Source organism: Mastomys coucha, unplaced genomic scaffold (assembly GCF_008632895.1).
Source record: "Mastomys coucha isolate ucsf_1 unplaced genomic scaffold, UCSF_Mcou_1 pScaffold14, whole genome shotgun sequence".
Taxonomy (NCBI): domain Eukaryota; kingdom Metazoa; phylum Chordata; class Mammalia; order Rodentia; family Muridae; genus Mastomys; species Mastomys coucha.
In genome coordinates this window covers 115,524,651-115,546,250 of record NW_022196896.1, presented here as the reverse complement: position 1 = coordinate 115,546,250, position 21,600 = coordinate 115,524,651, and the positions used below count along the sequence as shown (strand labels likewise).

The 21,600-nt window shown below is 49.0% G+C and overlaps 1 protein-coding gene across 2 annotated transcripts in view; it reads left to right on the top strand.

Moving 5' to 3' along the window:
* Asb18 (ankyrin repeat and SOCS box containing 18) overlaps window positions 1-3,693 on the top strand; it is a 68,618-nt gene extending 64,925 nt beyond the window's left edge. For both annotated transcript variants that reach the window (XM_031368910.1, XM_031368909.1), the window contains 2 exons: window positions 1,661-1,774; window positions 3,299-3,693. In XM_031368910.1, coding sequence (XP_031224770.1) covers window positions 1,661-1,774; window positions 3,299-3,484 — 300 coding nt within the window. In that variant the 3' untranslated portion in view covers window positions 3,485-3,693. The remainder of the gene's footprint in view (window positions 1-1,660; window positions 1,775-3,298) is intronic.
* Window positions 3,694-21,600: the final 17,907 nt, after the last annotated feature.

Genomic DNA, 21,600 nt, shown 5'->3' with positions numbered 1-21,600 from the left:
GGGAGGGGGGAGGAGGAAGAGGAGGAGGAGGGAAGGGGGGAGGAGGAGGGCTGGAGAGGTGGCTCAGAGGTAAGAGCACTGACTGCTCTTCCAGAGGTCCTGAGTTTAATTTCTAGCAACCAAATGGTGGCTCACAACCATCTGAAATGAGATCTTATGCCCTCTTCTAGTTTGCCTGAAGACAGCTACAGTGTATTTGTATATATAAAATAAATAAATAAATAAATCTTTTGAAGAAGGAGGAGGAGGAGGAAGAGGAGGCGGAGAAAAAGAAGGAAAAGAAGTAGTAGTGGTGGCACATAATGAGATGCTACCTTCAAAATCAAGCATAACAAAAAAAATATGGAATAAGATGATTAAGCCAACTATCAATGTTATTGACAGAAAACATAAGATGATAGCCAATGAAATAAGATGAAAAACAGTGAGTAAGAATATCAAAGATGGAAAAACGTTGACTGCAAAAATGCTTACCTGCCCAGAAAATAGTGCTTACTCTCCTTCCAAAGGACCCAGGTTCAGCTCCCAGCACCCACACGAGACTCCTCACAGTCCCTTGTAACTCCCGCTCCAGATAATCTGATGCTGTCTTCTGGCTTCCTCAAGCCACGTGAAGCACAGAACCTCGTGCAAGGACACACATATACCTAAGTAAAAATGAATCTCTCTCTCTCTCTCTCTCTCTCTCTCTCTCTCTCTCTCTCTCTCTCTCTCTCTCTCTTTCTGAGATAGCATCTCACTATGTAGCTCTGACTGTCCCAGAGCTCACAATGTAGACCAGGCTGACAGAAATCATAGAGAAACTCTGACAGACCTCATAGAGATCTGCCTGCCTCTGCCTCCCAAATACTGGGATTAGAGACATGAGCCACCACACACCAGGCTGAAATATGCACATATTCCCACACAGATACACAGGCACACTGTTCAAATAAACCTAGATCTTTAAAAGTCAATCAATAAAGCCGGGCGGTGGTGGCGCACGCCTTTAATCCCAGCACTTGGGAGGCAGAGGCAGGCAGACTTCTGAGTTCGAGGCCAGCCTGGTCTACAGAGTGAGTTCCAGGACAGCGAAGGCTACACAGAGAAACCCTGTCTCGAAAAAAAAAAAAGTAGATCAATAAAAAGAGTCCTATGGGGATTGTGAAGTCAACTGTAAGGGCCACGGGAAGTGGCGAAGTCAACAACAGGAAAACGAGTCCCCTCCCCCCACCCCGTCACTCTTTCTTTTCTGCCACTTACAAATTGAGATGGGAAATTTGGAGAATCCTCAGGCCACACTGCCATGGAGCTGCTTTCGTCTGCTCTGAGCAGCTCTGCAGAGGCAGGGGTCTGTCACCCATCAGCATCCCCCAGCCCACCCCAGCCTCTAAATTTGACTGTTAAGCCCCAGCCCTCAGTGCACAGGTAGCCATCCAGAGGATGTGGGCTTCCTGGAGAAGCCACTGGCTCCTAGATGTAGTGAATCAGCTCACTGACAACACTCATGACAGCACTGACAGTTCTGGAACTGTCATTCTGGGTGGCTTAACTTGGGTCTTTGAGATCACAGGGCCAGGGAGTAGCAGGCATGAAATGCAAGATCATACCTGCATTGTGAGCCTTTCTCCCCTTGGATCCCAAGCCCCTCACCCTGCATCGTGCCTCTCACTTTCCCCAGGTGCTGAGGACATGTGCACAGGTGCCTGCTGTCATTGAAGTTCTGTTCAACTCCTACACTCAGCTCCCAGTGTCCGAGTCCTGGCGGGAGGCCGTCCCTGAAGAAGTATACCAGGTGAGATGCTGCCTCCCTTTCTCTGATGCTACAAGGACAGAAGTCCTTTCTCACTTCTCTGTCTGGAGTTTGGCACTCAAACCCAGTGTTTCAGTTAAGGGTTCTGTTGCTATGACAAAACACCATGACCACAAAGCAAATTGGGGAGGAAAGGGTTTATTCAGCTTATACTGCAGCATTGCTTTTCATCGACAAAGGAAATCAGGACAGGAACTCACACAGGGTGGGAACTTGGAGGCAGGAGCTGATACAGAGGCCATGGAGGGGTGCTGCTTACTGGCTTGCTCACCATGGCTTGCTTTGCCTGCTTTCTTAAAGAACCCTGGACACCAGCCCAGGGATGGCACCACCCACAATGGGCTGAGCCCTTGCCCATTGATCACTAATTAAGAAAACACCTTGTAGCTGGATCTCATGGAGGCATTTTCTCAATTGAGAGCCCTCCCTCTCTGATGAGCCTAACTCCTGTCATGTTGACATAACACCAACTGGTACACCCAGGAAGTAAAACATCTGAAGAAGGAAGACAAGAAAGTTGAGGGGAACAGTTAGTGATCTATGGGCACTGCCTTTATAGAATCACCCAACTATAGGTTCAAAATATAGGAAGCAAATTGGCTCTCCCCCCAAAAATGCAGGCCCTCATCATTTATTATTGTCTAGACATCACAGCATACAACAATCCTTCCTAGTGTTTACATTGTTGTAGGCATCATGGGTAGTCTAGAAGGTTTGAGAGTAAACAGGATTATTGCGTATGTTTCACACAAACACGAGGCTGCAGTGCATAAGAGACCTACCCATCTGTGAGTTTTGGCATCCTGGGGGGGTGGAACCTCTGTTGACACCAAGGGACCATGGTGAAATGTTACTGATCGTGAAGAACCAACAGTCACCCCATGACGGCTTAAAGAGTACTGGGGCTCACGGGGCCAACACTAAACTGCAGGTTCTGGCTCCTTTTCAAGGCATGCCCCCTGGCCCTGGGTAGGAACTGCAGATTATGACATGTGACCTGCAGTCCTGTGAGCATTAACTCCACGCATGACAGAGTCCAAAGGTGGCTCCAGGAGAGGAAGGAGAAGACAGTCCCAGCTTACAGAAGCTCCCAGAGAACGTCCCCTGGGGTCTTACTGCTCATGTTAGTGAATGCCTTATAGAGCCTTGAGCTGATGGGCTCGGGCGAGGTTCCTGAGCCCACCACTGCACAGAGACAACATGCCTGGCCTGCTTCAGATTGATGAGGTCCCTGCCAGAGCTGCAGGGCTGCTGTGTCAGGGGCGGGGCAGAAAGGAGTTAGAAGAAATCAGCCTCAAACCATGTCCCTCTGATCCAATGCCAGCTTTCTTTTGGAAAAGCATGTCACCTTTCTGAGTGGAGGCCGGGTCTCAGGTGACAGCTCTCTTCCCTCTGCTGTGTCTCTCTGGCACCTGTGAGCCACAGATGGCGTGAGCTGCCAGTGGTCCTGCCAGGAAGAATGTTAGTTCCAGACACCGCCTCACTCTCCCTCACCTTTCTTTCTAGATGCACAAGCCTTTCTACAGGTCTCTCTTCGCTTTGGCACACACCCCACGCTGCCTGCAACATCTTTGCCGCTGTACCATCCGAAAACTCTTCGGCAAGAGGTGCGTTCACCTCGTGCCCCGGCTACCGCTACCTGAGACCCTGCAAAATTATCTGCTTTTGGAGCCAGAGGGTGTTTTGCATTGAAACCACAGCCTTGGGGCACAGGTTCTTTCTCTGCATCTTCTCCTTTCTGCGAAGGCTCTATGTGAGGGACAGCACCCTGGTATGGGAGTTCATACCCATCCCCCTTCCATCTCCCAAGTAACCAGGAAAAGCACAGACACGCAAGCCTCGAGTATTACCCTGACATGGAATTGGAAACTGTCACTATCGCTGTCGAGCAACGCAGAGCACTGGCCGCTCTTGCAAAGGACCTGGGTTTGATTCCCAGCACTTACCAGGTTGTGAGTAATCATTCATAACTCCAGTTCCAGGGGTCCCAGGGGCCTCTATGGGCACTGCATGTACATATATGCATGCAGGTAAAATGTTCATGAAATAAGGTAAATAATTTTTTTTCGTTTGTTTGTTTTTTTGAGATAGGGTTTCTCTGTGTAGCCCTGGCTGTCCTGGAACTCACTCTGTAGACCAAGGCTGGCCTCGAACTCAGAAATCCACCTGCCTCTGCCTTCCAAGTACTGGGATTAAAGGCATGTGCCACCACCACCCAGCCATAATTTTTTTTTTTAAAATAAAACCTTCTGTCTCTTGGTTGTTTGTGAGGAACACACAGTTAGCGACACAGAGGCTGCTACAGAAAGTACCCTAAACCAAAGTCAGACTAAGAGATAACGCATGGTTCCCAAGGTGTCCTTCCAGCCACACGGGGCTTCCTCCCTGGGCTATTGACTCTTGGGCTTACAGGAGAGGCTCCCATCCCTCCTGGAGCCAAGCCACTTGGAGAAAATCAGGAGAAAGAACTTGGAGAAAATTGGAGAAGAACTGTGCCCAGAGCATAGCAGACTCCCTGCTGGGAGGACACCCACGCCAGGGTCAGCTGTACCTTCAAGGGGCCCCCTGTGCTTGCAAACACAGGAGAACGCAGCACTCTCAGGACATTGGAGGATGGTAAGGCAGACCTTGGTCACTTAGCTGTCCTCTGCCTGACACCGTCTTTCAACCTTTGCTGGTCCCACTCCGATGAATGCGTCAGAATCCAAGTACCAGGAAAAGCACATGGGCCAAGAGGTGCCTGAGCTCAGCCTGAGCACCACTCAGCAAGAGATGTCAGACCATCAAGGCCTGCACTCCCTTATTCCTTGCGTCCTTTGTTCTGACGCTTCAACATAGGGAGTCTTGCTGACCCCAAGGAACAGCCCCTCCCATGGCTAGCCAATCCCTAGAGAGAGAAAGCAACTCTGATGACCATGCTTGCCCTGTGCAAACTATTCACCCCAGGGCCCACACACAGTCACCTCCCTTTGTTAGACTTTCACTTTGGACCATTGCTCCATTTAGACGTCTCCATGACCAGCCGCCAGACATCTAAAATGAAATCCTCTGCTCAGGAGGCAGAGGCAACTATGGCAAGTAATAGACCCAAGGCCTATTTGCCCTTCCTTGCCCACCCACCCCCAACCCAGCTCCTGACCAAGCCTAATGCTTGCTGGGTGGCCGTTTGGCATGACGAGCACCTTCTTCTTGGAATGGTCAAGACTAAACTGTCTATCCAGTGACAATGGTGTCCTTGCCTTGGTTTTTTTGTTTTTGTTTTTGTTTTATTCTTTTTTTTCCATGCTGGGGATGGAACCCAGGGCCTCCCATACCTTTGGCAAGGGTTCTACCACCGAGTCATATAGTAGCCCAGCATTTGAAAACAAGAACTCTTCATGACCACCTTCTAGAGATAAGCAGAGTGGCTCTTTTCTTTCTAATTACAGCTAGGACGAGATGCTCTGAGGTGAACCTCGGAGTGGATGGGCACACACGCTCCCATTGCTACGATGTGTGAAGGGAGTTCAGACCCCAGCAAACACCTTCAATAAGGGATGTCTCAGTAAAAGCCACAGTGAAAATAAGATCAGGGACCATGTAGAATCCACATGTTGGGGACAGCCACCACAAAGGACATAGGTTGGATGAGCCCTTGGTGGGCTGTCATATGTCGCCATAGTCTTAGGGACTGGTAAGACAGCATCTTCCAGCTCCTTTGGGTGACCTGCCTTCATCCTGCCCTTTGATATCTGTCCAACTAAAGAGTAAATAAACACTGTTTCAAGACTGCATCCAGGTGACTCTCCCCCACCGCTCCTACTAAATTTCTAGAAATCTCCATACAAAAAAGGAAATCTTGAACAAAGACAAGAGTGCAGGAAAGTGCCAGGCACAATGGAGGGAGAGCGATTCATCCTCTCCGAGGGATGGTCTCATACACTGGCAGCTGGAAGCAGGTAGTCCCGGGGAGAGTTAGGGATAAACCAAGAGACCTTGGTCAGGACCTACAAGGAATCAGAACGTCAATTGAACAGAGAACAGGTGAGGAATTGGAGCCCTGGGGGAAACTGGGGAGGTTGCTTTGTCCTGGGATGGAATTCAGCACCCTGGACAGCGATAAGCAGCTTCCAGTGAAAGCCTAGTGACTGGTGGATTCAGAGCCAGGCATCTTCACAAAGCAACAAGAACAGTTCTTTCAAAGAAGTCAACTGCAATTTACTTATGTGCACCCCTCTTACTAGGTTAGGGGTGGTGAGATGCTGGATGGAAGGCAGATCTCCAGCAGCTTTAGACCCTGGCAGTCGGGAGCATTCTGAGCACTTGGATTTCTCCACTAATATATATTACGTGTCTCTGCTGGTCTTATTGTGTCTCACTGAGGCCCAGAAAGCCAGCCCAGATTAAGAGTTCAACAGACACGTCCTTCTATTCCTACAAATAATATTGGGAAGCAGCAAGAGAAGCTCAACCCTGGCAGCGACTCAGGAGCCCAGACCTCCTCAAATTCTGAAAGCCAGAGTGAGTGCTTGTCCTCTCTGTGGCTGTACCCTCAGCCACCCTCTCCATCCCGCAAGCACCACCTTGGAAAATGCTCAGGTGTAGCTCTAAACTCTTATGACACCCACCTGTCTCAGTTAGGGTTTCGTTGCTGTGAAGGGACACCATGACCAAGGCAACTCTTATAAAAGAAAACATGTCATTGGTGCTGGCATACAGTTTCAGAGGTCCAGCCCTTTGTTGTCATAGTGGGAAGCATGGTGATGTCCAGGCAGATGCAGTGCTGGAGAAGGAGCTGAGAGTTCTACATCTTGATTTGAAGGCAGCAGAAAAGGACTTTCTTCTGTAGGCTGCCAGGAGGAGCCTCTATTCCATGCTGGGTGTAGCTTGAGTTTTACATAGGAGACCTCAAAGCCAGCCCCCCACAGTGACACATTTCCTCCAACAAGGCCACACCTCTTAATAGTGCCACTCCCATGGTGAGCTTCTGGGGTTGCTTCTAGAATTTGACATTAGGCCAGGACAGGGAAGTAGGCTCAAGATCTTGATCATTTTGATAAGTCCCTGAATACCACAGGACTCTGTTTATCGCCTTGTCTATTCCTTGACTGTTTTTTGTTTATTGCCTTGTTTGCTCCTTGACACAGAACTCACCGTATTCTTTGTACATACCTAGAGTGATACAAAAGCAGACTGGGAAAGAAAACAAAAGCCAACCCAGCCTCAGCGCTGGCTGGAGTCATGTTATAGTGTTGTCTAATGGTCTTTTTTCTTTTTGGTCCTCACTCCTTCCGTTGAGACCCTGCTGACTGACTGAGCTGGCTTGATCATACTCCGTATGGGACAAACATCCAAACACATAAATCAGGGGGGAGGGGCATACCTATTTAAACCACCACACCATCACCGCCCCCCCCCAAAGCAAATCGTGTTGCTTTGATCAAATACTTGGCAAGATGCCATTTAAGGAAGAAATGTTCATTTGATTTACAATTAGAGTGGATTCATTCCACCCTGACGAGGCAGTGACATTCACATCCCAGTAATACTTGGGAAGCAGAGAGAGATGAATTCTGGTGCTCAGCTCACATTCTCCTCTTCACCCAACGCAGGACTCCATGCTGAGGGAGGGCACCACTCACATCTAGCCTGAGGTTCCCCACCTCAACTCAATCTAGAACCTTTCTCACAGGCATGCCTGGAAGTTTGTTTCCTGGGTGATGCTAGATGCTGTCAACTTGACACTACCTGGCAGTGGGACCGCTGGGTCAGGCAGTGGCTCTGCCTTCTGCTTTTGTTTTCTGAGCTATAGCATCGTTCCTCATTCCCACCAGCAGACGTGGTTACCAACTGTCCCGTGTCCTCACAAACATTTGCTAGTTTCAGTTTGGTGTGGGCTTGGGTTTCTGCTTCATTTTCCTTTGGACGGTTATTCAATTGTTGAACTGGGTCCTTGAAAGTCGGCTGGAGGCAGAGCTTGGGCTCAGATGCATCATCAACCAGGTAGATTGGGTGATTGCCCAGCTTCCTGTGGACCTCATAGCCAAATAAAGCTGGACAACTTGTCCTACATCCTCAGGTCTCAACCTTGAGGTCACAATCCATTTGGTGGTCAAACGACCCTTTCACCAGGGTCACCTAAGACCATCAGAAAACACAGATACAATTCATAACAGTAGCAAAATTACAATTATGAAGTAGCAATGAAGCCAGACAATGGTGGCCCACGCCTTTGATCCCAGCACTTGGGAGGCAGAGGCAGGGTAGATTTCTGAGTTCAAGGTCAGTCTGGTCTACAGAGTGAGCTCCAGGACAGCCAGGGCTACACAGAGAAACCCTGTCTCGAAAAACAAACAAACAAACAAACAAATCAAATAGCTATGAAAATAATTTTATGGTTGTGTGTCAGAACAACCTGAGGAACTATATTAAAAGGTCACAGCATTAGGAAGGTTGAGAACCAGGCAGGACAAGGGGAGCCTGAAGAGAAAGAGCTCTGTGATACCCTACTTCCTCCAGCTACCTCCCTTTCTTTCTCTCCATTGAATGTGGAGGGCTAACACATTCCTGATGTGCAGTGATTTCACTGCATCTATGACCTATAGCCAAACCAACTCAGTTGGCATAGACCCATATGTAGCAATGACATCCATAAACTGACCCTCCAGACCACCTGACTGTTGAAGAGCATGATGTCACAGCTGCAGGACGATGGCCAGGAAATAAGCTGTCAGTCACCTGGGTTCTCCTAGGTGCCACGACACACAAATAATATTCCGAACAAGTACTATGCCTGTAGGTATGAGTCCATAACAACTGCCATGCCTGTTTGGCACAAACTCAATGACCACCCAGATTAAATGGAATTTACTCATGGTCTCCCAGAGTTGAATGATGTTGGGGATTTGCTTTGTCTCAGCAAGACAAAACTGACATGAATTGTTTGATGGCTATTACAAGAAAGGAAAGAGGGCCAAGAGAAGGAAAAGGAGGAGAAGGAAGAGGAGGAAGAGGAGGAAGATGAGGAGGGAGGAAGAGACAAGGAGGAAGAGAAGGAAGAGGAAGAAGAGAAGGAAGAAGAGGAGGAGGAAGAGGAGGAAGAGGAAGAAGAGAAGGAAGACAAGGAGGACAAGGAGAAAGAAGAAGAAGAGGAGGAGGAGGAGGAAAGAGGTTAAAACCTAAAACAGGAAGAGTAGGGAGGCAAGAAAGGAGGACTATCATTCACTTAAGATAAACTTCCAAAACCAAGCTCCTGTGAGGTGAGGCTAATTCAGCTTGCTTCCCCACCAGCAAACAATACACACCTTGGTTTATCATCACCATCATCATCACCATCATCATCATCATCATCATCATCATTATTATCTCTTCTTTACCTTGTTACCGTTCATATTCAATACAATTTTTCTAGAGTATAGAACATAACGTCAGTTATACATATACACACTTAACATTTGTTTTTTATTTTATTTTATTTCAAATGACATATTTCATTTTTCAACTATATGCATGTGTGTCCTGGCACCAGTGCCCCTGGAAAGCCAGAGGTATCACATTATCTGAAACTGGAGGAGGTACAGGTGTGAGCTGCCTGATGCTTGGGGCTGGAAATTAAACTTGGATCACCTGCAAGAACCCTACATGCTCTTAACCACTGGGCTCTCTCTCTCTAGCCCCTTAACTCTGAGTTTTCAATGGCACATTTATTTGGTTTCAGATTCATATGGAAGAAATCCTTTTATGTGCTACTTGTATAAAAAAGGAGAATAAAGGCACATCTTTCTCTGACTTCATCAACTACGTCTGGCTACTGCTTGTTATTTGACCACGTTGAATTCAGAAACACACAGGCGAGACGAGGGTCCACTCTGCCGCAGTCAGCACTGGGGAGGTGAGCCTCTGCAGGTGTAGCATCCCCTGGATGGAGGGAAATGGTCACAGCTGGGCCTTGACACAGTCCAGAGCCCAGGGACAATTAGTACACAAGCAGGTACTATGAGACATGCTCATTTGAAATTCTGGGTGCCGCATTAGGCATCTTGGTAGAGCGTTAAGTGTCAGTTTAATTTAAAGACAGGTAATAATCATGGATTCCACACGAACTGCAAAGAAATGAAAAGCCTAGGCTCTGTAGGTCTAAGGGACCCTAGATCTAATCTTAGCAACTGCATATAATCAAATTCCCAATCTCTGAGTTAACCCTTAGACACATGCTGGTGGGGGCGTGAAGGGGGGGGGCTCAGGCTGCTGAACTAGTGCAGAGAACACCTACCCACTATAGGAATTACTATTCCTGTAATACGGGCTTGGAGCATCATCCAGTTGGCTCCAACCACCTACCCTCCCAATCCACTAAGGGGCACCTAAGAAGTTGTTCAGTCCCAAGAACCTGGGGTCCTAAATGTTCTTTGGCTATTAAAATCTGCCCCAAGACCACATGACAGTCTAGGACTATAGGAATATTGATTTTTTTTATCCCATTGTTTCCCCAAAGATAAATTAGAAGGCAGAGAGGTGACTCAGTGGTTAAGCACGGGAGGCTCTTGCAGAGGACCTAAGTTCAGTTGCCAGCACCCACATCTGGTGGTTCACAGCTGCCTATAACTCCAAGGGATCCTAGGGCATCTTCTTGACCTCCAGGGGCATCTGTACCCCATGACACCACACTCTCTCTCTTTTTGGGGGGGGGGTTGAGACAGGGTTTCTCTGTGTAGCCCCCGCTGTCCTGGAACTAACTCTGAAGACCAGGCTGGCCTCGAACTCAGAAATCTTCCTGCCTCTGCCTCCCAAGTGCTGGGATTAAAGGCGTGCGTCACCACCGCCCGGCTATAAATCTCTCTTTTTTTTTTAAAGATAAATTACTTCTTTAGGAAAATCTTCCAGGTGAACTTTGCAAAATCTGAGCGTTTCCGTTCTAGTCAGCACGCCATCTTATCGCCAGGACTTAAGCATCACCTACCAGCATGAAACTATCCTGAAAACTCTAGGATTTGTCCTGAATGTTCCGGTCTTTCAATGATGACTTAAACATTCAATTGTTTTAATTAAATTGCTACACTGAAATAAGCCCAGAGTCCTGTGAAGGATACCGCAGATGGGGAACGTCCTTTTCGTCGAGTCCTGCAGGTGGCGCCATTAGCAAACTCTCTCACCCTGGGCCTCCGGCCTGCTCCGCCCACAGTGGAGACAGGAAGAAACACCAAGCGTTTTAGCCTACCGGCTGAAGGGAAGAGAATCCGGGGGAAATGATAGATCTACCAAGTACACTATAGAATCGCAGGATGCAACTTTAAAAATCAGTAATTAATATATTAATTGTGGGATTGCTTGATTCCCTTGTATTAAATATGCACGTTGTATCGGAGAGGTGCTTATAAATAAATACGATTTTCAGTTGACTTTTTTATGGTGCCATAATGACGGCCCGGTCCTCATTTGTGCGTTAAACGTGTGCTTTAACAAAATTATACATTCCCCATTGTAATGTAAGTGGCTGGGCTTGCAGCTCCCATCTAATCTCCCAGAATCGTGTTTCTGCAGTCCTAAGACTCTTTGCTTAATCACTCCAATAAAAAGAGTAGATTCTTTTGTAATGCTATTTGTAAGCAGTAAACAGAATTGAGAGCGCAGTATTGCTGTTGAGCGCATTTAATGCCGGGTTTTAATTTGGTGTGTAATTATTCATTTGGTAGGCGCTTCCCACCCCCCTTCAGACTCCCTTTCCCCTCCTCTGAAGAAAGTTGGTGAGTCTGAAAAACAGGGTTTCCGAGTATCCGATGAAAGCCGGAGTTTGATGCAGTTGTTATGCAGAGAACATTTGTTTTAATCTGCTAAAGACAGGAGGTCACATTAACGAGTAATACAGACACATAAAAATGTGATTACGGCTTCTAAACAGAACGCAGTAGGCTCCTAGTTAACACAATGAGATTTCTAGGAAGTGATGCATACGTTCCTCAAAAATGACACATTTCTCACGTTCTATTCCAATTAAATTACTCAGGCAGCTAACAGCGATGAGCGCAAAACACGGGGATAAAATGAGGGTTTTCTTCTTGTAACTGTATCTCTGTGAAAGTATATTTTTATGAGAAGCCGTTAATATTAAGCTATTATTTTTCAACTGCCCTGGAAGGGATGTCTTGAGCCTTTCTCGTCGCTAAAGAGCCTCCCCCTTTGTCTCTCGGGTTTGCTAATAGGAACAGAGAACCGCTCGGCTGGGTACCGCCTCCACCCTGTCCTTGGAATGGAAAAAAAAAGGCAGGGGGTGGGAGGGGAGGGGGTCTGTGTGTGTCCCTAGTGTCAGCGGGGCTGCCCAGAGGCCTGCATTCGTAGGGCTCCGGCCCTGGGAGAGCCATGCGCTCCCCCGCGGCGCCCGCTGAAGCTGGGGAAACGGAGCTTGCTCGCACTCGCGCTCCGCGAACACGCGGGGAGCGCTCTGATCGCGCATCCCAGGCGTTGCGCTTCTGCCCCAGGCCGCGGGGGTGGGGAGGGGGCGTCACTGGGCATCACTGGGATGAGGGTGGCGGAGGGGTCTCTCAAACCCTGCAGAGCCCCTGCTGGAGGGTCTGGGGTGCGAGGGTCCAGCCCACCCTCTCGTGGTCCGGATCTGCGAGGTGGGGTGTTCCCGCTGCGCCCAGGCCTCGGGAGCAGGGTGTCAGAAAGACAAAAGGAGGCGACGCTCGCGCCTGCAGAGGAGGACAGCGAGCTTCGCGCTGGGGTTGGGGAAGAGCTCGGAGCACAGCGGCGGAGCCACCCTAAACCGAAATGCGATTTGAAGTCCTAATGAACTTGATTGCGTGAACATTTATAATCCCCCATGGCCCTAAATGAAATCAGATATAATCAGAAGATACGGGGAAGGGAGTGTTTACAGCCGACGCCGGGCGGCCGTGGGACGGGGAGATGCGGCCCCGGTATTGATGTCGAAAATGATGGATAACGCGGGAATGGCAAATATACTATTTGTCTAATGGCTCGGCAATTAAATTCCCCTGTAAATGACCCATGCCTCATTTCATCCTAATCTATGGAATTTTGATTGAATTCGTCAGCTCTAATTGAAAAATACTGCACTTTAATGCCTGCATTGCAGTTTCGGGACGAGAGTGGTTTTAATGAGACGGTGCCCCTCTGACCCGGGAATATTCCAGACTTTTATTCGGAATTTAAAGCCAGAAGATTGCTCAACTGAGCCCTGTGATTTCCTCTCTGCTATCCACGTCCATCCATCTCCAGACGCGATTTAATAAACGCACTTGAGGATAAATGTGTCCCCGACCCTCACTTGCCTGGTGGCACCCAGTGGGGGAGGCGTCCTCTCCTCGGGGTCTGCTGGTCAGGGCCTGAGGCCTCTTGGAAGAACAGGGGGAAGAGAGCTGCCTTTCCCCCAGGCACCCCAGCCAGGCACAGCGCCTTCTTGAGACCAAACCCAGGTGCCCTACCTGGAGTAGGAGGGCCTACTGCGAGCAACAACCCTCCCCCCTTCTCAGAGACAGACTAGGCCCCAAAGCGCTTTATATGCAAATGGCGAGGCAAAGCCATCCTTGAAAAATTAGCTACTTGCTGAAGCATATTTACTAGATTGAAATGAGTTAAAGAGAAACATTTTAGGTCGTGTAAACGAGATAATTGAGCCGCATTAAAACTGGGATGTTTGCTCCTTCTCCCCCCACAAAAAAAAGAAAGAAAGAAAGAAAGAGAAAGGAAAGAAAAGAAAAAAGCAGAAAGAAAAAGAAAAGAAAAGAAGAAAGCCGAGGAGGAGAACAGAGGTAAATAAATGTTCCGGTGGAAATGAAATGTGTGCAGTTCAGAGACCAGAGTACACAGTATTGGGAGCCTCGCCCGGCCTTGGCTGGAGCCCTCCTCTCTGCGACTCCCTGAAGGTTGATTCCCACCGCGGCGGGCAGGGGGCGCAGTCGAGTCAGGTTCACGTGACCACACACACACACACACACACACACACACACACACACGCACACAGACACACACACACACACACACACAGACACACATACAGAGAGACACACGCGCACACACACACAGACACACATACAGAGAGACACACACAGACGCGCACACACACACAGACACACATACAGAGAGACACACAAACGCGCGCACACACACACACACACATACACAGACACACATACAGACACACACAGAGACACACACAGACACACAGAGAGACACACACAGACGCACACACACACACAGACACACACACACACAGACACACATACAGAGAGACACACACACAGACACACATACAGACACACACACACACACACACACACACACATGGCAGGGAAGTGGGCGAGGTCAATTCGGTCCTTCCAAGGTCCTCCGGCCCCGCCCCTCGCCTCACTCGCCCCGCCCCCCTCCTCGAGCATTCGGAACAGGGTGGCACTGAAGTGGTGGCGTTGGGGAGACGCAGTGAGGAGCACAGCAGGAGTCCAAAGAACACGGGGTACCGGTCCCCTGCCCCAAGACGGCTGTGTTTGAGGTTTAGCACCCCGAGAGTTTGCAGATCTGTTATTTAAAGCGAACGAAATAGGATCGAGACGCCATCTCCCCCGGAAAGGCAATGACTCTTACTCAGACGAGGCTAAACTTAATGACGAGAGCGGACAGCAGGGGCCGCTCCCGGGGCTGCAAAGACCTCTGCGCCTGAGCCTCCATCCCAGGACAGCCTGCCCAGGGGCGGAGCTTCGGGGCCTCTCCCCACCCACCCACCCACCTATCCCCGCCCCGGAGGCGTCGTGGGGGGATTAAATACCGCGCTGTTTGCCGGGCCATTTGGTGGCCTGTGAGACGTCTTTTAAGGCCTTGCCCTCGCACTGACTGGAGGCGCACCCAGCACTCGGTAAAACCCGGCCTAGACGTGGGACTCTCCATAAGCTATGCTCACCAGCAACCACGGTGGACAGACGTCTCGCCAAAGCGTGGTGCAGTACACAGTACACAGGACAAACTGACCCAACGACTGTACTCATTATCCCCGCTTAGTGACGTCGTGAGGCCACTGGTGAGAGAGCAAGCTGGAATGCTGGCCCCATTACACAGCTGGAGCCGCCCAGGCTGGTGGAGGTCCGCTGCTCATCCACTTTGCACAGGCCCAGAGGGCAGAAGTTTCCTACCAAGCTGCTTCCAGGACCTGCTCAGAAGAACCTTGACAGAATTTACAGGAAGTCCCAATAGCACGTCCGGAATCTGGCCTCTCTTACACCCTGTGCAAGCACGGAGGTTTGTGATACAAGCTTCCCTTATGGCCTAGTCATTTTAAATAAAAAGAAATTGAGACTATTTTTTTTTTCCTTACTCAACTCTAGACATAAGTAAAACCGACGCCTCTGACTTTGTGGTTCAACGAGGTCTTTTCTGGGTCCTTGTGGTTCCTGGACCCACAAAACCCCAACAGCTCTACTAGATGCCATTGCTTATGTGGTCCATAGGGGGCGCTCTGCATGTCCAGGGGATTCGCCATCAATCCGACGTTGTGAAGCATTACATAAAACACTGGCTGAGCCCAATAAGGAGTCTGCAGCCAAGATAGGTGACCTGACTTCGACCAAACAGGAAGAGGACCAATTCCCCCAAGGAGTCATCTAACCTCTATACTCCAAATAAACAAACAAACAAATGTAAAAGTAACTGCTCACTAATTCACTAAAGTCTACAATATATGTTTGTGCCCTGTTTGTAGATATGAAATACCTCAAGATGATTGAAACAAAACTATCTAATGTGGGGTAAGAGAGAGAGCTCACTGGTTGAGATCACTGGCTGCTCTTCCAGAAGAGCAGAAGGCCCAGGGTTCAATTCCCAGGACCCACAAATTGGGTTACTCCAGTTCCATGTGATATGACACCCTCTTCTAGACTCTGAGACATGCTCTAGGGGGACAGAAATCCTTGCCGGCAAAACAGCCATATGCATAAAATAAAATATAAGGGTGGTGGCACATGCCTTTAATCCCAGCACTTGGGAGGCAGAGGCAGGCGGATTTCTGAGTTCGAGGCCAGCCTGGTCTACAGAGTGAGTTCCAGGACAGCCAGGGCTACACAGAGAAACCCTGTCTTGAAAAACCAAAAATAAACAAACAAACAAATAAATAAATAAATAAAATATAGATGAGAAAATAGGCTTACACAATAAATTGTTTAGCTCGCTCTCTATAAAAATGTAATGCCCAAAGAGTTTTACAATATATTGAATTGTCTGTTTGTCACTTGGTTTTTTTGTTTGTTTGTTTGTTTTATGTGTGTGTGTGAAGTTAAATTTAAGTCTCTCTCATCTTAAGATTTCTGATTATTCCTTGGTGTGCTGTGGCCTAAGGAGTTCTACAAGAAACTGGTATGGGGGGGCAGTTATAATAGTCAAGCTTTCACAGAAACCAATTCTAAGACACTCAGATTCTATAAACAAACAAATAAATAAATAAGAAGCAGGCATGGGGTACAAAGAGGAAGTGTGAAGCCTCTGAGGTGGAAGAAACATCAAACCTGGTCACACAGTAGGGGCCTATGTCCTCTCCTTCACGTTCAGTCTCAGAGGTCCGGAAACAGAAGGTTTGTGCAGACAGGGCCAGGCTGCTTTGCTTCTGGCTCTGATTCGTTTCCCCAGCCAAGACTAGTTTGGCCCCTTTACTGAGAAATCCTCGAGGAGGAAGGCAGGAGGCAGGGGCTTCCACAGACCCCTGTGAAGTCCTCCATCGCTGCCAGACTGTGGGTCTACATTGTTGCTGGGCCTCTACCACCACCACAGACCCCAGAAGGAGCCATGTGCTGTACTGAGCAGTTCGGAAAGGCACTGTGAAGAGAAATGACTTGTCCACATAAGTAACCTCCACCAAATACTAGATGGCAAACTTTGACTCTTTAAGAGAAAATACCACACCCTCATCTCTCTGAGTGTCTCTCTGTCTCTCTCTTACACACACACACACACACACACACACACACACACACACACGCACACACACACTCACAGAGAGAGAGAAACACACAGACAGACAGACAGATAGACAGACACAGACAGACAGACAGACAGGATAGAGACAGAGACAGAGACAGAGAGGATAGGAAACCCACAGTAACAGAGACAGAGAGGAAGTAAACCCACTTCCTAGGATAGTGCTCCTAGGAAGGAGTGTGTGAGGGGACCAGTTCTGAAGTTGTCCACCTTCTCCTGGTTGTGACTATTGGAACTGATCCCTCGTCCCTCCACTTCTCATGTGCTCTGCTCCCCTCTAGCAAGTTGCCCCCCACCCCCAGCTGAACAATCTCTGGGATTCTAGGATCTGGACTCTGGTCTCCTTTTGGCTTCTATCCCTGAAATTTGAGAAATGAAGACCACACTCCTAGAGCCATGGGATTGCCTGCAGTGGCATGGGGAAGGGAGTGTGGAGCCTTCAGCATGGGGGGTGGGAGCTTCAGTATGGGCGGGGGTAGAGTCCTCAGCATTTGTTCCACCAGAGAAAAACTCAAAGCTTCTATGCTTCGAAACCAAGAAATCACCAAACCCAATGCTTTCTGCCCGCCGTTGCTAGCAAAAGGGAACCCTGCACTGGAGCAATTTCAGAACTCAGAACAGGAAATTGACCTTCTTGCGCTTTAACCTCCATCTCCTCAGGCTAGTGACTGCTTTTGCCGGTCTCAGCCCTCCACTCCTGGGGCCTTCAGAGAGCTGAGGCCTTCCTCAGTAGAGGGTATGGCTTGATCCCTTGAGACACCAGGGCCTTCGCCTACCTTGTGAAGCTGGACCCCATGAGGGGTCCAATAATCTGAAGGAAACCGCAGCCGCCTTGAGCTGACCCTTGTTTCTGGTACTCGCTCTGGGTAGCTTTAGAGGTACCTGCAACAGTAAAGATCTGCCCTGGATGCTTCGGACACCGCCCCCGCACCCCCCTCCCCGCCCCAGGGCTCAGAAAGAGCAGGTATGAGCATCCTTACCCTCTGGTCCTCCATAGTGGGCGCTCTGCTTTAAAGCACAGCATTCCTCCAAAGCAGGCTAGCACTCCCTTCCCCATGTCTGATTAATATATGGCCACCTCCTCTCGCTCTCACCTAAGATGACAGGTTCTCTGGAAAACTTCGTTTGTCTTTCCTTGTTTGGTTTTGAAATTTTCTGCAACTCTCTTCCTGCCTCAGACTCCCGAGTGCTGGGGTTTCAGGTCTGGCTTCTCTGACGAGTGTGCTGAAGTGATAACTGTCCCTGGGGACTTCAATAGACTGACTGAGGTCACTGGGCCTGCTTGGCTCAATGTCAGATCTGCCAAACATGGAATTTTCCCGTTCGGAGACACAGAGGCCACTCATTCCTTCTTTCCCTTCGGCTTTGTCAACCTCTATCCACACAGCATCATGTCACTCTCTCTGTTGACATCCTTTCTGGGTCGCAGTTTCTTATCCAGAGATACTAACCAGGTGGAATGTTGCCTTTGCTTTGCGTTATTTCTCAAGGACAGAGAGAAACAGAGCTCCCGGTGACACCAATCACTGTTGCTTATTGCCATAGCAGAAGTTCAAGGGCAGGGTGCCCCATGTGGGCAACTGCGAATCTAGTGCCCTCTTGCCAGAGGTTTCCAAATAGATACTCTTGGGGGCAAAGCAGGTTGGCCAGGGGTGGGGGCAGGGTGGGAGGGTGTCCTGACGACCTCTGGTTTGTGGAGGAGGGGACCCTCAGTATTTAGGCTCTGGAAAAGATGTACCTAGGTCCTTGGCTGGCCCTCAGCCCCAGAGATTGTTTCCTGCGGCTCCTCTGGAGAACTGGAATCTCGCGGGGAGGGGGGGGGAGCAATAGCAGATTCCTATCCCGATCTTGTTAACAGAGCAGCTCTTACTAGAGCCTGCCTTGGACGCCAGTTGTGTCCAACTCAAGTCCATCACTATATTCTCACCGCTTCCCTACTAGAGCTGACCCCAGCTCCGCAGGAGGGCTGCCAGGATGGTGATAACCCAGGCTAAGCACCCTCTCACCTCTCGGTGCCCTCTGCACTTCCCGGCTGCCCTTCACTAGGCCCCCGGATTAGCATCTCTGTGAAGTCCTACAAACAATGCCTGCTGTGCTAGAGATGAAAGCCTGGCTCCGGGTAGCTGGGGGGTGGGGGGGGCGTTTGAAGTTCCGATAGGTGGGGCTCAGGGAGCAGATGGGAGATAAAGCCAGGTGAGAAGAGCCCCCCTGCTGGCCAGTGCCTTTCTCCCAAGCCTCCTCCGCTCTTCTCCCTGGAAGGCTTACACCCACTTAACCTCCGCCCCTGGGCAAAAGCCCACTGCCAGGCCTTTGCATCGCGCTGCCTCTTCCCTGGCTGTGAGTCCGGGGGCAATCGAACATTTGCCTCCCTTTGCGAGCTGAGTGCTTCCTGGGAGATGCGCAGTGAGCAAGGACTCCCGGACTCCAGGACAAACGCTGTGAGCTACTGTTCCCCGGGGTCACAGTCCAAGCCGTTTAGGAACAAAGGAGAAGAAACTGGAACCCCACTTTAAGTCCTCGCACTCCGGGGTCCCCACCAGGGAAATTCAGCCTCCAGTGAAGAGCGGGTAAGCTACGGATTCAAAGTGCGTCAAGTAGCCGGGGGTACATCGTTCAACCCTCAGCCGAGAGATTCCAAAAGCATACAAGATAGCCATGGTCAGCAGAGCCCACGAGGGCTAGCCTCGCGCACCACCCCTGTGTGGCTCGCTCGGCCGGCCTGTCCCTCTGCGGTCGGTAGAGCAGAACAGGTGTGAAGGTCACAGTTCTCAGCCTTGGAGACCAGTTGTTTTTTTTTTTTTTTTAACAGCTCCCAGAATATAAATAAATAAATAAATAAATAAATAAATAAATGCTAAAACCGAGGAAAATAAAAGTCCCTCCCCTTCACATTTCTGGATAGCAGTGGGCCTGTCTCAGCTACTTTAAGGATGGGGACAAAAACAAAGTTTTCTACATAAGAATGTCGCGGCACACACTGTCCCGGGAAGTGTTTCTTCTTCGGGCACTTTAGAAAACCCCCTGTCCTGCTTTCTGCATGGTCAAGGAGCAGAATAAAGAAAGCAAAGACTTTTATTTTATACACCACTTGATCTTTGCTTGGGAAACTCTATTAATTGAATGGGCTTGCCTTTTTTTGCCAGGCCCCCTTTATCATTATTTATGGGCTTTAAATTGTTTAAAGTTCCCTTGACGTTCAATTTACAAGTTTGGGGACTTTTTTTGTTCTGCCTTTTGTCCTGGAGAAAGACGTCGTGTTGGAAGCTCTTTGAAAAGCCAAACTTGAGAGGCTGGCGGTGAAAGGGAAGCGGGCAAGATCCCTTTTAATTCCGTCTTGTTGCTGAATGGCTCTTTTACATAATTGCAGGAGCTATTTCAAAGCCAGCCAAGGCCTGACTTCACTTAGAACCACATGGAGTCTATTTTGGGCTTTCAGATTTAAAAAAAAAAAAAAAAGCTGAATAAAATAGTTTAAAAAGATGAGGCTTCAATGCTTTCTGCTACTTGCAAATTGGTGTGTCTGATGGGGAATTTTACACAAGTACCCCTTTGTAAGTATGTCTTGGGCTGGGGGAGCTCGATGCAAGGTTAGCTGGGTGTGAATCCCAATTGCCCCTCTGTAAATAAAACGCATCCCAAGTTATTTCCCAACTATGGCCAAGAGCTAGAAATGCGGCGATGACGGACGCATCAGAGCACTCAAAATTCCTCTAAATAAAAAAAATAGCACGGTTGCCAAAGAACCCCCGCCTGAAGCTTCGGTCTGAGCTGCTAGCAGGGGACCCCCTCCTGTGCGAGGCCCGCAGGTTTCTCCACAGGACTTCCACAGAGACCGGAGGGCCCTCGCTACCCCCTGGAAGCCGCACAACGCTTCCACCCGCAGGTAATAAGAATATTCATTTACTTGTGCGGGTTCGTATTTTGTGCTTAGCTTCACACACCTGTGTGCAAAGACTGATTCGGACAGCCCACAAGCGTGGAGCAACTTAATTACCATCACTTTTATTGAACGTCTAAGCCACTTTGTAAGTGGCTTAATACGATACTGACACTCTCTTGGCAGCAGTAAAATACCTCCGGGGCTGGGCTATCTTCATCTGTGAGGGATGCTTCCAGAGAAAAAAGTTCGCAGAAGTTAACTGGAGTTGGGGAACCCAGCTCTCCCTTCCCGCGCGCCCAACCTTTTTACTAATTGGAGGGGGGCGGGGCTCTCCGAGCCTAGTTCCTAAGATCTGAGCCGGGTAGCTTTCCCGCGCTGCTGGCAGAGTCCAGTCTAGAAGGACTCTGCCATTGAGGCAGTTCGGAGCTAGGCAGGTAGGAATTCGAAGGACAGAAGCGCGCACCGGTCGTTCCTAGTGCATAAATCTCTTCAGCGCAGCCGGGACTCCCAAAGCCTCTGTGATCCGCAGCCCCCAGGCGCGCAGCGGTTTTTTGCACGTAACTGAAGTGTCAGGGAATGGATCTTGTTAATCATGTCAAAAACACAAGGATCCTTTTACGATGCAAACAGTCGTTTTCTAAGCAGTTAATAAGCATTAGATGAGAAAAATATTACTGCAAGCATTCGAGAAAAGCCCATCAGTAAATAAAATTCGTATTGATGAAAAATTATCTGAACTCACTAATAAAAGATTAGCATTATAACTCTTGCAGTCAATACTTTTCGTGGCAATTTATGGACACAAATAATATGCCATCAAATTACTTCAAGTGTGTCTATAATTCAAGGGACCTCAATCTTGTTGCTGAACTTTAAGGGAGAATTTCCAAAATAGTCAAAGGGATCCCTGTCTCTCCCTGTCTCTGGGTGGAATCGAGCAACAGAAGTCTCTACAACAATATATATATATATA